General features: G+C 45.6%; 2 protein-coding genes across 4 annotated transcripts in view; one reads left to right on the plus strand and one right to left on the minus strand.

Moving 5' to 3' along the window:
• DBH (dopamine beta-hydroxylase) overlaps window positions 1–5,939 on the plus strand; it is a 72,476-nt gene extending 66,537 nt beyond the window's left edge. For all 3 annotated transcript variants that reach the window (XM_056538869.1, XM_056538870.1, XM_056538868.1), the window contains one exon: window positions 5,538–5,939. In XM_056538869.1, coding sequence (XP_056394844.1) covers window positions 5,538–5,666 — 129 coding nt within the window. In that variant the 3' untranslated portion in view covers window positions 5,667–5,939. The remainder of the gene's footprint in view (window positions 1–5,537) is intronic.
• Window positions 5,940–13,268: 7,329 nt separating this feature from the next.
• Window positions 13,269–14,285, minus strand: part of SARDH (sarcosine dehydrogenase) — a gene marked incomplete in the record, with an annotated part of 58,648 nt that continues 57,631 nt past the window's right edge. Inside the window, 1 exon segment of the mRNA XM_056539862.1 lies at window positions 13,269–14,112. Within this exon segment, the coding sequence (XP_056395837.1) occupies window positions 13,987–14,112 (126 nt within the window).

Raw genomic sequence — 14,285 nt, forward strand, 5'->3', positions numbered from 1 at the left:
TGAATTTCCTTTCTGTCTGACCACAGTGCTCTCTGTTGACACCTCTGTCCATGTCAGGAACTGTCCAGAGCAGGAGAGGTTTGCTATGGGGATTTGCTCCTACTCTGGACAGTTCCTAATATGGACAGAGGTGTCAGCAGAGAGCACTGTGGTCAGACAAAGGGAATTCAAAAAGAAAAGAACTTCCTCTGGAGCATACAGGGTCTGATAAATACTGGAAGGGTTAAGAATTTGTTAATAGAAATTATTTACAAATCTGTTTAACTTTCCGGCACCAGTTGGATTTAAAAAAAAAAAAAAAGTTTTCCAGTGGAGTACCCCTTTAAGATTAGGGCTATCCTGTTATCACTTGATTTAAAGGAGAACTCCAGCGAAAATGAACTTATCTCCTATCCACAGGATAGGGGATAAGTAGCTGATCGCGGGGGTTCCGGGCGCTGGGACTCCCTGTGATCTCAGAGACTGGACCCCGGCTCTCGCAGTAAGGAGCGTGTGTCATCTGCCGGTAGACGGCATGTGCTCCATTCATTTCTATGGGAGACCAGATGATGCCAGAGTGCTGTATTCAGGTCTTTTCGGCAGTCACGTAGAAATAAATGGAACACCAGAGAACAATTCTGCTGACACCTCTGTCCAGGTCATGAACTGCGCAGAGGAGAGGTTTGCTATGGGGATTTGCTCCTGCTCTGGACAGTTCCTGACATGGACAGAGGTGTCAGCAGAGAGCACTGTGGTCAGACTGGTAGGAACTACACAACTTCCTCTGGAGCATACAGCAGCTGATAAGTACTGGGAGGATTAAGATTTATATATAGAAGTAATTTACAAACCTGTATAACTTTCTGGCACCAGTTGATTTGAAAACAGCTTTTGGATCCCTCCAGCGCCCAATTGGTCTCGGCATTTCTACAACCAGCTCCTGGTCAGTACCTAGTACAAACTAGGTGACACTTCACAGGGGCCCACTCCTGGCCTGTATTACTTCACACAGGACCATACACACGTCTCTCAATTTCCGTTTAGGAGAACCTACTTTTAAATCAGTGTTTCCCAACCAGTGTGCCTCCAGCTGTTGCAAAACTACAACTCCCAGAAAGCTGGGAGTTGTAATTTTGTAACAGCTGGAGGCACACTGATTGGGAAACACTGTCTTCAAGCCCTCCCTGAAGTCATAGGGATGCATTTACTACATCCTCTGCCCCCCTATATTTACAGCCGAATTTCTCACATACAATACAGCCTCACCAAGGGTAGGGGGCCGAGACCCTGGATTTTTCATTGAAGTTCTTCTTTTCCCTGCACTGATCCTCTTTAGTTAATGTAATGTTGTCAGGGTGTGATGAGGGCTGATGGAGTTACCCTAGAGGCAGATGACATTTACCCCTTGTGTTCATGACACCAGGGCGTAGTTTTAGCTCTACACCACCCGAAGGTATACCGCTGGATCCTGGGCTAGGCACGGGGCTACTAATAATGCCGTTGTTCCGTAACTTGGCGTCAGAGTTAGACAGATGTAACAGTATATACGGCTTGGCTGGGACCAAGGAGGTGACCAGTGACTTCAGAGACCACTTTATAGATGACTTAAAGGGGTACTCCGCCCCTAGACATCTTATCCCCTATCCAAAGGATAGGGGATAATATGTCTGATCGCCGGGGTCCCGCTGCTGGGGACCCACGGGATCTACCATGCAGCAGCCACCATTAGCGGCTTCCGGAACCGCTGGAGGTCCTCAGGCTGAGTCCATCTCGACCAGGAGGACGTAGCATAGTGACGTTACGGCTCCGCCCCGTGTGACGTCACGCTCCGCCCCCTCAATGCAAGCTGTCACGCCCCCTCCCATAGGCTTGCATTGAGGTGGCGGAGTGTAACGTGACACGAGGGCGTGATGTCACTATGCTCCATCCCCATGATCACCAGATATCAGACCCAAAGTGAACACACTTCAGGGACTGATTCTAACGGGGTGAGGTGTGGAAGATCATGGGGGTCCCCAGCGGCAGGACCCCCACGATCAGGCATCTTATCCCCTATCCTTTGGATAAGGAATAAGAGGTCTTAGCGCCAGAGTACCCCCTTTAATGCAGAGCCACGCTGACTTGAGACAGATGGACTTGGACTGACTTGACTATGACCGACTATGACTGACTTCACCCCGTTTGTATCTTACCAGGTTTTGACTTTCACCTGTGGGGTAGTGGACTTGTGGATTCGTGGTAGACTTAGGCCTCCTTAGGACACCAGACACACTCTAAGGCTTGACCTCACTGCAACTCAGCACTAAAGAGAGAGAGGAAGCTCCACCCAGGGCTTATATGGGGAGACTCTGAAGGGGTCCTATAGGTCACCCTGTAGGTCACATGGTCATTGACACCTTCCTTGGTTACAACATTATTTAAAGGCATCTAACAATATATGTATATACACTACATAACATAGGCACTTAAGATCATACATAAGACACGGGGGTAAAAGGGGAGGCCCAGGGGTCACGGAATGGAGTCTGCCTGACAGGGCAGCAAGGGTACAGGGGGTGGAACTCCTGTACTGGGCCACCACAGTAACCGTGCCTCGCAGCCCACGCACTCCTTATAGAGCTCTGAAGAATACAAATTATATATAGAGGTATAGCCGGATCAGGCTCTCCAAACCCCTGGTTTTATAGACCGCGAGACACAGAAACCTATAATTCCCTAATCCGTACACGGCACAATCTTATACCGCACTTTTCTCCGTTCGCCTGCGAATATCGCGCTTTGTTTTCACTCCGAACTGGGTGAAATGTTTTCCCGCGGGGAAGGAACAAGTAATATTTTTTGGATAAACACTACTAATGTGCCGCTCACCCACGCTGCCAGTGAGATGGAATAAACACGAGCCCGCCCCGCCATCGCTCGCTCTGAGGAGGAGGCAGAATCTCTCAGCGCTCTCGCTTCTTTTTTTACTTGCTGTAGAATAGAAAAGGTATTTTATATCTCAGGGTTTTTTTTCTCTCCGCTCTGTGGGAAGGTGTTTGTAGGAAATTGAATGACAGATTTCATGCTGTACGGAGCAGAAAGAAGAAGGAAAAAAGGTCTATTGAAAAATTGCTTCGGAAATCTGCTGGGATTAAACTGGGTGAATGATCTTCAATGCATTATAGACGGGGGACGAGAAGTGACGTACATGGAAGATAGGGGGCACCACAGCAAAAGTCAAACAGCGCCCCTCATTATGAGACTCCGTTTTATCACCTAGGTCTAGTGATATTTTAATCACATTCTCACTTTGACCAATTTCTATGTTCACACAGAAAAATGTCCGCAAGAAATGTTTTCATGCGGACTTTCACCTGACAGGACATGCCAGAACTAGGACCGCTCAGGAATATACCACCTCATAGACATCAATGCATTTCCGTACGGACTCTGCAGAAAGAAAATACACGTCTATTCTGTCTGCGGACATCGGAATTTGAATTTCCACGCCGGAGGTTTCCGGCGCAGTGTAGCAGAATCCCATTGAACATAGCCTTAGGGTACATGCGTATTTTTGTAACAGAAAATCTGCAGCAGAAAATATGCACGTGTGAACATACCCTAAAGCAGTGGTCTTCAACCTGCGGACTTCCAGATGTTGCAAAACTGCAACTCCCAGCCGTTGGCTGTCCGGGCATGCTTGGAGTTGTAGTTTTGCAACATCTGGAGGTCTGCAGGTTTAAGACCACTGCCCTAAAGGACTTGTTAACACGAGCAGATTTTGCTGTGTGTTTTAGGGTACGTTCACACGGGCGGCGGATTTTCCGCAGCGTAAATTCCACCGCGAAAAATCTGCTGCGGACAGCCAGGAAGAGCCTGCCCCCTTTCAAATACGCAGCGGGAAACCCGCAAATAAATCCGCCCATGTGAACGTACCCTTAGTGCGGATTTTGATACAGATTTTCAGCTGCTTATTTTTTGCTGAAAATAAAAAGCAGCAAATCAGCTGCGGAAAATCCATACAAAGATCCGCTCCTGTCAACCAGCCCTAAGGGTACGTTCACACGCGCGGATTTTTTAGCGGGTTTTCCGCTGCGTATTTGAAAGTGGGGCGGACTCTTCACGGCTGTCCGCAGCAGATTTTCCACAACGGAATTTACACTGCGGAAAATCCGCCACAGTCCCTACTGACTTCAATGGGACTTGTGGCGGATTTTCCGCAGTGTACATTGCGCCGCAGAAAATCTGCTGCAGACAGCTGTGAAGAGCCCGCCCACTTTCAAATACGCAGCGGAAAACCCGCTAAAAAATCTGCACGTGTGAACGTACCCTAAGGCTATATTCACACTGCAGAACTTCCAAAGGGAAACCGGAGCAAGAATCCCACTGGGAAATTCTGTGGCAGCGGGGCTGCATTGTTTTCACTGGGTTTCTGCAGCACCGTGGCAGGATTTCAGAAGTAGAAACATCTGCCGTGGAAAGTCCAATCTCCGGACTCTGCTCAGAAATGCATTGCTGTCTGTAGAGATGGCACATTTTCTGGCAGTCCTAGCTGGAATTTTCTGGGGGGACATTTCGCCGTGTGAACATACCCTTACAATGCAGCTGGGGTATGGGGTCTGCAGGGTTTCCATTTAAAAGAAGACAAGTGCAGATCAGATTCATCAAAACAGAAAACTTCTCATACATTAGCACAGGAATTTTGGTGGTTGCAAAATTGGTACAAAGGGTTAGTGGTTACCTACACACTAGGTATGCTGTAAGGTCTGAATAGGCACAAAAGCTTAAAGGGGAACTCCAGTGGAGACAAGTGGAAAACAAATGTTTTCAAATCAACCGGAGCCAGAAAGTTAAACAGATTTGTAAAGGACTTCTATTAAAAATCTTAACCCTTCCAGTACTTATCAGCTGCTGTATACTACAGAGAAAATTGTAAAGTTCTTTCAGTCTGACAACAGTGCTCTCTGCTGACACCTCTGTCCGTGTCAGGAACTGTGCAGATTAGAAGCATATCCCCATAGAAAACACAGAACAGTTCCTGACATGGACAGAGGTGTCAGCAGAGAGCACTGTGCTCAGGCAGAAAGGAACTTCACAAATTTCTCTGTAGTATATAACAGCTGATAAGTACTGGAAGGGTTAAAGGGGTACCGGGGGAAAACTTTTTTTTTTTTTTAAATCAACTGGTGCCAGAAAGTGCCAGAAACAGATTTGTAAATTACTTCTATTAAAAAAATCTTAATCCTTCCAGTACTTATTAGCTGCTGAATACTACAGAGAAAATTATTTTCTTTTTGGAACACAGAGCTCTCTGCTGACATCACAAGTACAGTGCTCTCTGCTGACATCTCTGTCCATTTTAGGAACTGTCCAGAGCAGCATATGTTTTCTATGGGGATTTTCTCCTACTCTGGACAGTTCTTAAAATGGACAGAGATGTCAGTAGAGAGCACTGTGGCCATGATGTCAGCAGAGAGCTCTGTGTTCCAAGTCGAGTCCTAGTGTTCACCATGGAGACATCGGACATGGACCCCGGGTATTTAGGGCTACACGTTTTTATGTTGTATCTTATCTTTCAGGGTGAGTGGGAACGGCAGCCATTACCAGTGATAACACAAGCCTTGCCACCTCCAACCACAAGCTGCCCACGCCAAGAGGACACCGCGTCCGCCGGACCAGCTCTCTTGAATATAAACAGTCTGGGATAGTATTGAGGACAATGAAAGCTACAAAGGTCGGCAATTGGTGGAAGAAAACCAAAAACCTTCTCTCTTTCTTTTGTTGCTAACAGTCCAGTACGTCACATTGCCGCCTATGGGTGATGCCAAGTGTCAAGGCGCCACTTTTACCGCTCTATAAAATGAAGTATCCTCACCACAAAAAAGAATATATTTTTAGACGGATGAATAGAAAACTTAACTTCATCTCTGCATTGAAGCCAGGACAATATAACACAGTGTTTCCCAACCAGGGTGCCTCCAGCTGTTACAAAACTACAACTCCCAGTATGCCCGGACAGCCAACGGCTGTCCGGGCATGCTGGGAGTTGTAGTTTTTCAACAGCTGGGGGCACCCTGGTTGGGAAACACTGATATAACCAAACACAGCAACAACATAGTGATTGAATGGATAAGTATAGCGATTTTAGCAATTTAAGGCTAACGCACAAACACTGCTGTAGCTTAGAAAAAAAAATCCCAGAAAACACCATACTTGTCACATGGCTTTTTTGGGGGCATCAAAGAATGCTACGGCCAGATGTTAGCTTAGAGTCAACGAAACAACCCCAAAACATCATTGGCCTCCACCATATTTCATTGTGGGTACTGTGTTCTTTTCTTTGTAGGCCTCATTCCGTTTTCGGTAAACAGTCGAATGATGTGTTTTACCAAAAAGGTCTATCTTGGCCTCATCTGTCCACAAGACGTTTTCCCAGAAGGATTTTGGTTACTCATGTTCATTTTGGCAAAATGTAGTCTTGCTTTTTTATGTCTCTGTGTCAGCAGTGGGGTCCTCCTGGGTCTCCTCCATGGTGGGGTCCTCCTGGGTCTCCTCCATAGTGGGGTCCTCCTGGGTCTCCTCCATAGTGGGGTCCTCCTGGGTCACCTGCCACAGCGTTTCATTTCATTTAAATGTCGACGTATAGTTCGCGCTGACACTGATGCTTCCTGAACCTCCAGGACAGCTTGAATATCTTTGGAACTTGTTTGGGGCTGCTTATCCACCATCCGGACTATCCTGTGTTGACACCCTTCATCAATTTTTCACTTCCGTCCACGCCCAGGGAGATTATCTACACCGCCATGGGTTGCAAACTTCTTGATAATGTTGTGCACTGTGGACAAAGGCAAATCTAGATCTCTGGAGATGGACTTGTAACCTTGAAATTGTTGATATTTTTCCACAATTTTGATTCTCAAGTCCTCAGACAGTTCTCTTCTCATCTTTCTGTAGTCCGTGCTTAGTCAGACACAAACAGACACACAATGCAAAGACTAAGTGAACTTCTCTCCTTTTTATCTGCTTTCAGGTGTGATTTTTATTTTGCCCACACCTGTTACTTATAAACAACAACTTTTAGGGGTGCCTTAAAATAATCTAATATTGAAACAAACAAATAGTGTTATGTGCTCATTAAAAAAACAGTAAGGTCACTGTGTGAGTCCGATAGAGTACTGAGTAGTTCTGTAATAATAAGCCGTTAGCTGTGGACATTCACTTATTGTTACTACTGGCATATGCGGCTGCTTTTTAAACAATGGTGCTAGCCATCCGCACAAGAGTGTATGTCGTTTTGCAACAGCTGGAGGCACCCTGGTTGGGACACACAGGACTAGTGTTTGTCTGTCACGTAGCATTGTATTGCGATGCTATAGTGCACCGTTTCCCAACTAGGATGCCTCCAGCTGTTGCAAAACTACAACACACAGCATGCCCGGACAGCCTTCGGAGTTGTAGTCTTGCAACAGCTGGAGGCAACCTGCTTGGGAAACACTGAACCTAACAACACACACACACACAATTCCATTTTGTATCTATACAATTGTGTCTTATCATAAAAAGATAACCATATGGGGGGAGATTTATCAAAACCTGTGCAGTCATCCAGTCCAAAGACCTGTGAAAAATGAAAGAAGCGATCTGATTGGTTGCTATGGACAACTGGTTCACATTTCCCCAGCACAAGTCTTGATTAGAGATGAGCGAACTTACAGTAAATTCGATTCTTCACAAACTTCTCGGCTCGGCAGTTGATGACTTTTCCTGCATAAATTAGTTCAGCTTTCCGGTGCTCCGGTGGGCTGGAAAAGGTGGATACAGTCCTAGGAGACTCTTTCCTAGGACTGTATCCACCTTTTCTCGCCCACCGGATCACCTGAAAGCTGAACTAATTTATGCAGGAAAAGTCATCAACTGCCGAGCCGAGAAGTTCGTGACGAATCGAATTTACTGTAAGTTCGCCCATCTCTAGTCTTGATGAATCTCCCCCGTATTGCCCACATAATGCTGCCCTATAGTGCCGAAAGAGTGTCAAAATTGTGCGCACATAACACCAATTTTATTCAGACGACACTAAAAAACTATTGGGGGAGATTTTTCAAAGCCTCTCTAGAAGAAAAGTTACCGAGTTGCCCATAGCAACCAATCAGATCGCTTCTTTCATTTTGAAAAAGGCCTCTGGAAAATGAAAGCAGCGATCTGATTGGTTGCTATGGGCAACTTTTCCTCTGGACAAGTTTTGATAAATCTCCCCCAATACCCTTGTATCCTAACTAAACCCTCCCAAGGGTCCTTGAAGTGTTTACGCTGTAGACGTCCGCACCATTGTCGGGGGAAGGGAGAGAGTCAGGAGCGCGAGCGTTCAGGCTTAGTAACTTCCCGAAATAAAGAGGAAAAAGTCATTGAAATCTTTCTGGTATTTGCCCGCAGTGGGCGAAATCCAATCTTTAATTTCTTTTTGGAGCGCGCTCTCTCATACATGAATATGAAGAGGCAAACAGCTGGTACTAAAATTGGGCAATGCCCTCCTGGGAGTCCGCTGAACGGCTAATGAAATCATGGAAAGGTTAAACTGTGCAAAAAAGCGGGGGCTAATAGAATGTCAGGGGGGTGGGGGTGGGGGGGGGTCGGACTTTTGGCTTGTCGGTAAGAGCAGCAGTGGGCGACAAAATGCCAACCTGTTCACCTTTATGGGACTATGCCTAGAAGCCCCCCATAGACCGCAGTCACACATACCGCATTGCATACTGATGCGAATGTATTCATCTAACACAGTGTTTCCCAACCAGCGTGCCTCCAGCTGTCTCAAAACTACAACTCCCAGCATGCCCGGACAGCCGTTGGCTGTCCGGGCATGCTGGGAGTTGTAGTTTTGCAACAGCTGGAGGCATGCTGGTTGGGAAACACTGATCTAACCAGTGAACTTTTTTATTTATTTTTTTATCTCAACTGGCTCCAGAAAGTTAAACAGATTTGTAAATTACTTAATCTTAATCCTTTCAATAATTATCAGCTGCTGAAGTTGAGTTGCTGTTTGTTTTCTGTCTGGCAGCAGCGCTCTCTGCTGACACCTCTGCTTGTCTCGGGAACTGCACAGAGTAGAAGAGGTTTGCTATGGGGATTTGCTTCTAAACTGGGCGGTTCCCGAGACAGGTGTCATCAGAGAGCACTTAGACAGAAAAGAACAACTCAACTTCAGCAGCCATAAGTACTGAAAGGATTAAGATTTTTTAATAGAAGTAATTTACAAATCTGTTTAACTTTCTGGAGCCGGTTGATGTATAAAAAAAAAAAAAAGTTTTTTGTTGGATAACCCCTTTAAATCAACTGTTGCCAGAAAGTTAAACAGATTTGTAAATTACTTCTATTAAAAAATCTTAATCCTTCCAGTACTTATCAGCTGCTATATAATACAGAGGAAGTTCTTTTCTTTTTGAATTTATTTTCTCTCTGACCACAGTGCTCTCTGCTGACACCTCTGTCCGTGTCAGGAACTGTCCAGTGCAGGAGAGGTTTGCCATGGGAAATTGTTCCTGCACTGGACAGTTCCTGACATGGACAGAGGTGTCAGCAGAGAGCACTGGGGTCAGAGAGAAAAGAAATTCAAAAAGAAATTAACTTCCTCTGTATTATGCAGCAGCTGAGAAGTAGTGGAAGGATTAAGATGATTAAATAGAATTAATTTACAAATCTGTTTCTTTCTGGCACCAGTTGATTTAAAAAAAATGTTTTCCACCGGAGTACCCCTTTAATCCTTCTCTTAGTGCAGCTATTGATTTGGTCATGTTATTTTGACCACTGGTTTAGCCAGTTGGAGCCAGTTGATATATAAAAAAAAAAGTTTTTTTCCTGGATAACCCCTTTAACCTTTCTAATATACTTCCTAAAATAATGTTATCTCCTTTTTATAGAAATCATGGCTTACTAAAAAAAAAAAAAAAAAAAACACTAGGGGTCCCCATACCATCCAAATCACATTCCTGTCTGGCTGCACCATCATCTTTGTCCCAGCTGAAGCACAGGCAGGGACACAGTTCAGGAAGTGAGGAAGGGACTAGCACCCCTCTGTGCTCACTCCTGTCCTGTCTATCAGACTCCTGTGTGAAAACAGAGAGGAGGGGGTTACAGAGGAGCCTGCAGTGATTGGGTGAAGAGACCCAGCACAACAGACTCAGGGAGGAAGTGAATGCATGGTGAGTGAGGGTGGGCTCAGTGCTTGCCTTCAACACACCCCTTCCTGAGCAGTGGATGTCAGAATGAGTGAGCAGCAGAACAGATGGATTTGTGAGCCAAATACTGAAGTTAGACTCCTAAAAATGACATGTAATGCATCTGCATGACTTAGTAACATATATATATATATATATATATATATATATATATATATATATATATATAAGCATTATTATATTTGTTTGGAGCAATGCGGCTCCAAACAAAAAAAAAATTCAGATCCAACAAAAACATTTTTTTTATATATCACTCAGTACCTAATCCTGACCATGTGCATCTAATTTTTATGTGTCTAGCACCTTTATTTATTTTTTTATTACACTTTTAATTTAGCTCACTAGTCTGAATTCCGCTCAAAGGGAGGGGGTGTGGCCTCACTGTGCAGGTCTCCGCCCCCTCCCTCAGTATGCTGTCTGCTCACATCTCCCCTAGCATTAGCAAAACTACAACTCCCAGCTTGTCCTCACTGACAGTAGCGGGACACAAGATGACAGTGGGAGGATTTTTCCCCCAGGTGTGAGCCCTGCACTCACAGCTGTCAATCAAGGAAGTGTGTCCATGACATAGGTGATGACTCATGGACACAGCAGGACTGGTATGTGTCCAAGCAGGCAGGGGGGCAGTTGTATGACTGGCTTTTTCTGTATGAAATACTGAAAATTGTCTAATGAAAGCAAATGCAAAACCTATTGGTTATACATGCTTTACAACATATGAAAGGTTTTTGTATCTGACAGTGCCCATTGAAGTTGTGCCTGAGCCCCCCATAAGGGTAACTATGCCTAAAGGTAGGATAAGAAACAAAATACATTATTTATCACCCAACCTGAAACCTCATACGTTCATGACACCAAACTCTATGTGAAACTAGACAGGTTTCTATTCAGGACCCTGAGTAAGGACTTCACTGTATTAGTTATTCAGCCTTTCCAGAAATAAATCATTAAAAAGAGATAAAATACTATAACATTTTGATGCAGGGTCTATCCCTTCGTTTTCAGTATATTAATATTTTCAGGGAAAACAATAAGGCGAGAACGTATGCAATGAGGCGCGAGTTATAGCTGAGTTCAGCAGCAGAGTGCTGGGGGGGCTCCGGCTCCGCTCCTGACGGTTTTGGTGCTTTTGTTCGGTGGAGTTTTCCCTGCCGCTCTCCTGCTGTCAGCGCTCACAAAGAGACAGCTTGACACAGGTAACGCTCGCTCGCTGTCATAATCATAGAGCAGTCACGTTCCTCAAACCCCCGCAGAGCACGAACAATGTGTCAAACCCGCATTGTGCGCTCAGTCACCCCACTTCTCTAAAAAGAAACCCGCCCGCCATATAGTTAACCAGAGTATGACCGCGTTCTTCCGGATCTTGTGAGGAAGTTTAATAATAGATCTCTACGTTTGTCACTATTAATAGTTCCATAAGTCGACTGTTTTCTTATCAGGATGTCCCTACACTGGGCTGGTGCAAGGTTTTTCGCCACCTTAGGCAAAAGCTAATTTTGCTACCCCATTGACTCCGCCCATTGGACTGCCCTTTGAAACACCCCACCTTACTACTGGGGTGACACACTGTAACAAACCTCCTCCTCATGTAATCTCCTTACTACTGAGGTGAAGCACTGTAACCAACCTCCTCCTCATGTAATCACCTTACAACTGGGGTGACACACTGTAGCAAACCTCCTCCTCATGTAATCACCTTACAACTGGGGTGACACACTGTAACAACCCCCCTCCTCATGTAATCTCCTTACTACTGGGGTGACACACTGTAACAAACCACCTCCTCATGTAATCACCTTACTACTGGGGTGACACACTGTAACAAACCACCTCCACATGTAATCTCCTTACTACTGGGGTGACACACTGTAACAAACCTCCTCTTCATGTAATCACCTTACCACTGGGGTGACACACTGTAGCAAACCCCCTCCTTGTGTAATCTCCTTACTACTGGGGTGACACACTGTAACAATCCTCCTCCACATGTAATCTCCTTACTACTGGGATGACACACTGTAACAAACCTCCTTTACTTGTAATCTCCTTACTACTGGGGTGACACACTGTAACAAACCTCCTCCACATGTAATCTCCTTACTACTGGGGTGACATACTGTAACAGACCCCCTCTTCATGTAATCACCTTACCACTGGGGTGACACACTGTAGCAAACCCCCTCCTCATGTAATCTCCTTACTACTGGGATGACACACTGTAACAAACCTCCTTTACATGTAATCTCCTTACTACTGGGGTGACACACTGTAACAAACCTCCTCCTCATGTAATCACCTTACTACTGGGGTGACACACTGTAACAAACCTCCTCCTCATGCTGCTGGCTGAGCAAGTGGTCTGGATGCTGGTTGTCTAACTTTCTTGCGGCAAGTAGAGCAGCGCCCCCCAGAGGGCGCTCTAGGCGGCTGCCTATTTTGCCTATAGGCAGAGCCGACCCTGTTCCTACATACTTAGGTATCCAATGAGGGTACCACAACTTTGTAGAGTGCTTATAGATCAGTGGTCTCAAACTGTGGCCCTCCAGATGTTGCAAAACTTCAACTCCCAGCATGCCCGGACAGCCAACGGCTGTCCGGGCATGCTGGAAGTTGAAGTTTTGCAACATCTGGAGGGCCACAGTTTGAGACCACTGTTATAGACCACTTGGATTTCAAGTTGCCCAGGACTAAAAAAACAGCCCCACGTGTCCAAAGGTTGGCTGTGGTACTGCAGCTCCCTTATATGAAGCTATTTTTGGGAGGCGGCAGCCATATTGCTTTCAATTCTGCTCAATCCTTTTTAGAAACTGATAAACATTTTGAGAAAGGCACATACGAGAAATTGGGGCATCATCTCTACCCATTCCCAGTACAGACAATGGGGGGGAGATTTATCAAAACCTGTCCAGAGAAAAAGTTGCTGAGTTGCCCATAGCAACCAATCAGATCGCTTCTTTCATTTTTCCGAGGCCTTTTCAGAAATGAAAGAAGCCATCTGATTGGTTGCTATGGGCAACTCAGCAACTTTTCCTCTAGACAGGTTTTGTTAAATCTCCCCCAAAATCTCATTTCACGGCCCCAAGGAGTGTACTTGACGGCGGGCCCTGTCTTAAAGTAAGATGACCGGTCCTGTTTTGTCCACCATAACTCCAGTGTCTGGTTGGTGAAGGCTGGACTGTAGGACTAGAATAAAGAGGTGTAGCCATTGATAAACCCCCGGGCCCCCATAGGCATGAGTGAGGGTCCGGTAAGCAAACCTACTTGACCATTGAAGGTATGCCTAATCCTGACCATGACTATGCCTAGACAACATCATGTTCCCCACCAAAAAGAAAGGGATCCAGGACATAAAAATTTGTCAGTACTCCAGTTTTTTAGGTATATTATCGGTCCAGCTTAGTGACACATACACGGTTTTATGGGTACAGCAAGTTACCTCTGGTCCTTCTTAGGCGCCATCTTGATTATAAAATTAACAAAATGGGGGATAGAGATATCGGGGGAGATTTATCAAAACCTGTGCAAAGGAAAAATTGCCCAGTTGCCCATAGCAACCAATCGGATTGTTTCTTTCATTTTTCAGAGGCCTCTTTAAAAATGAAAGAAGCGAGCTCATTGGTTGCTATGGGCAACTGGGCAACTTTTCCTTTGCGCAGGTTATAAATCTCCCCCGTCATTTTTGGAGAAGGCGGATACACAAAGTAGTCCAGGCAGCGATTCATGATGGGCTCTAAAGTTGGGGAGGTAGCTGGAGGGGTTCAGAAAAGGCTCGGGATGTGATTGTGTCACTGGGACCAGGTCAGTATATCCCCTTGATCCGATTATTGTTGGGGTCAAACGGAGATTTGAGGTGGGCCTCTGCGGGGTACGTCACCCCCATCCTTTCCAGGCTGTATTCTCCACTACGAACAAAATCCAGGGTGACCTGTGGGAAGGAGATAGAAGTCAGAAGTCTCCATCACTAAAGCAGACATGTACACTGGTGAATATAGATACATAAGGCAGGATAAGATACAGTAAGGCATTGTGGGCTTCAAGCTGTCCACCTAAATTTCTTCACCTCCCTGAGCCTGACTCACACCCTCTCAGCCTGATTTG

The sequence above is a fragment of the Hyla sarda genome, chromosome 9, assembly GCF_029499605.1.
Source record: "Hyla sarda isolate aHylSar1 chromosome 9, aHylSar1.hap1, whole genome shotgun sequence".
Taxonomy (NCBI): Eukaryota; Metazoa; Chordata; class Amphibia; order Anura; family Hylidae; genus Hyla; species Hyla sarda.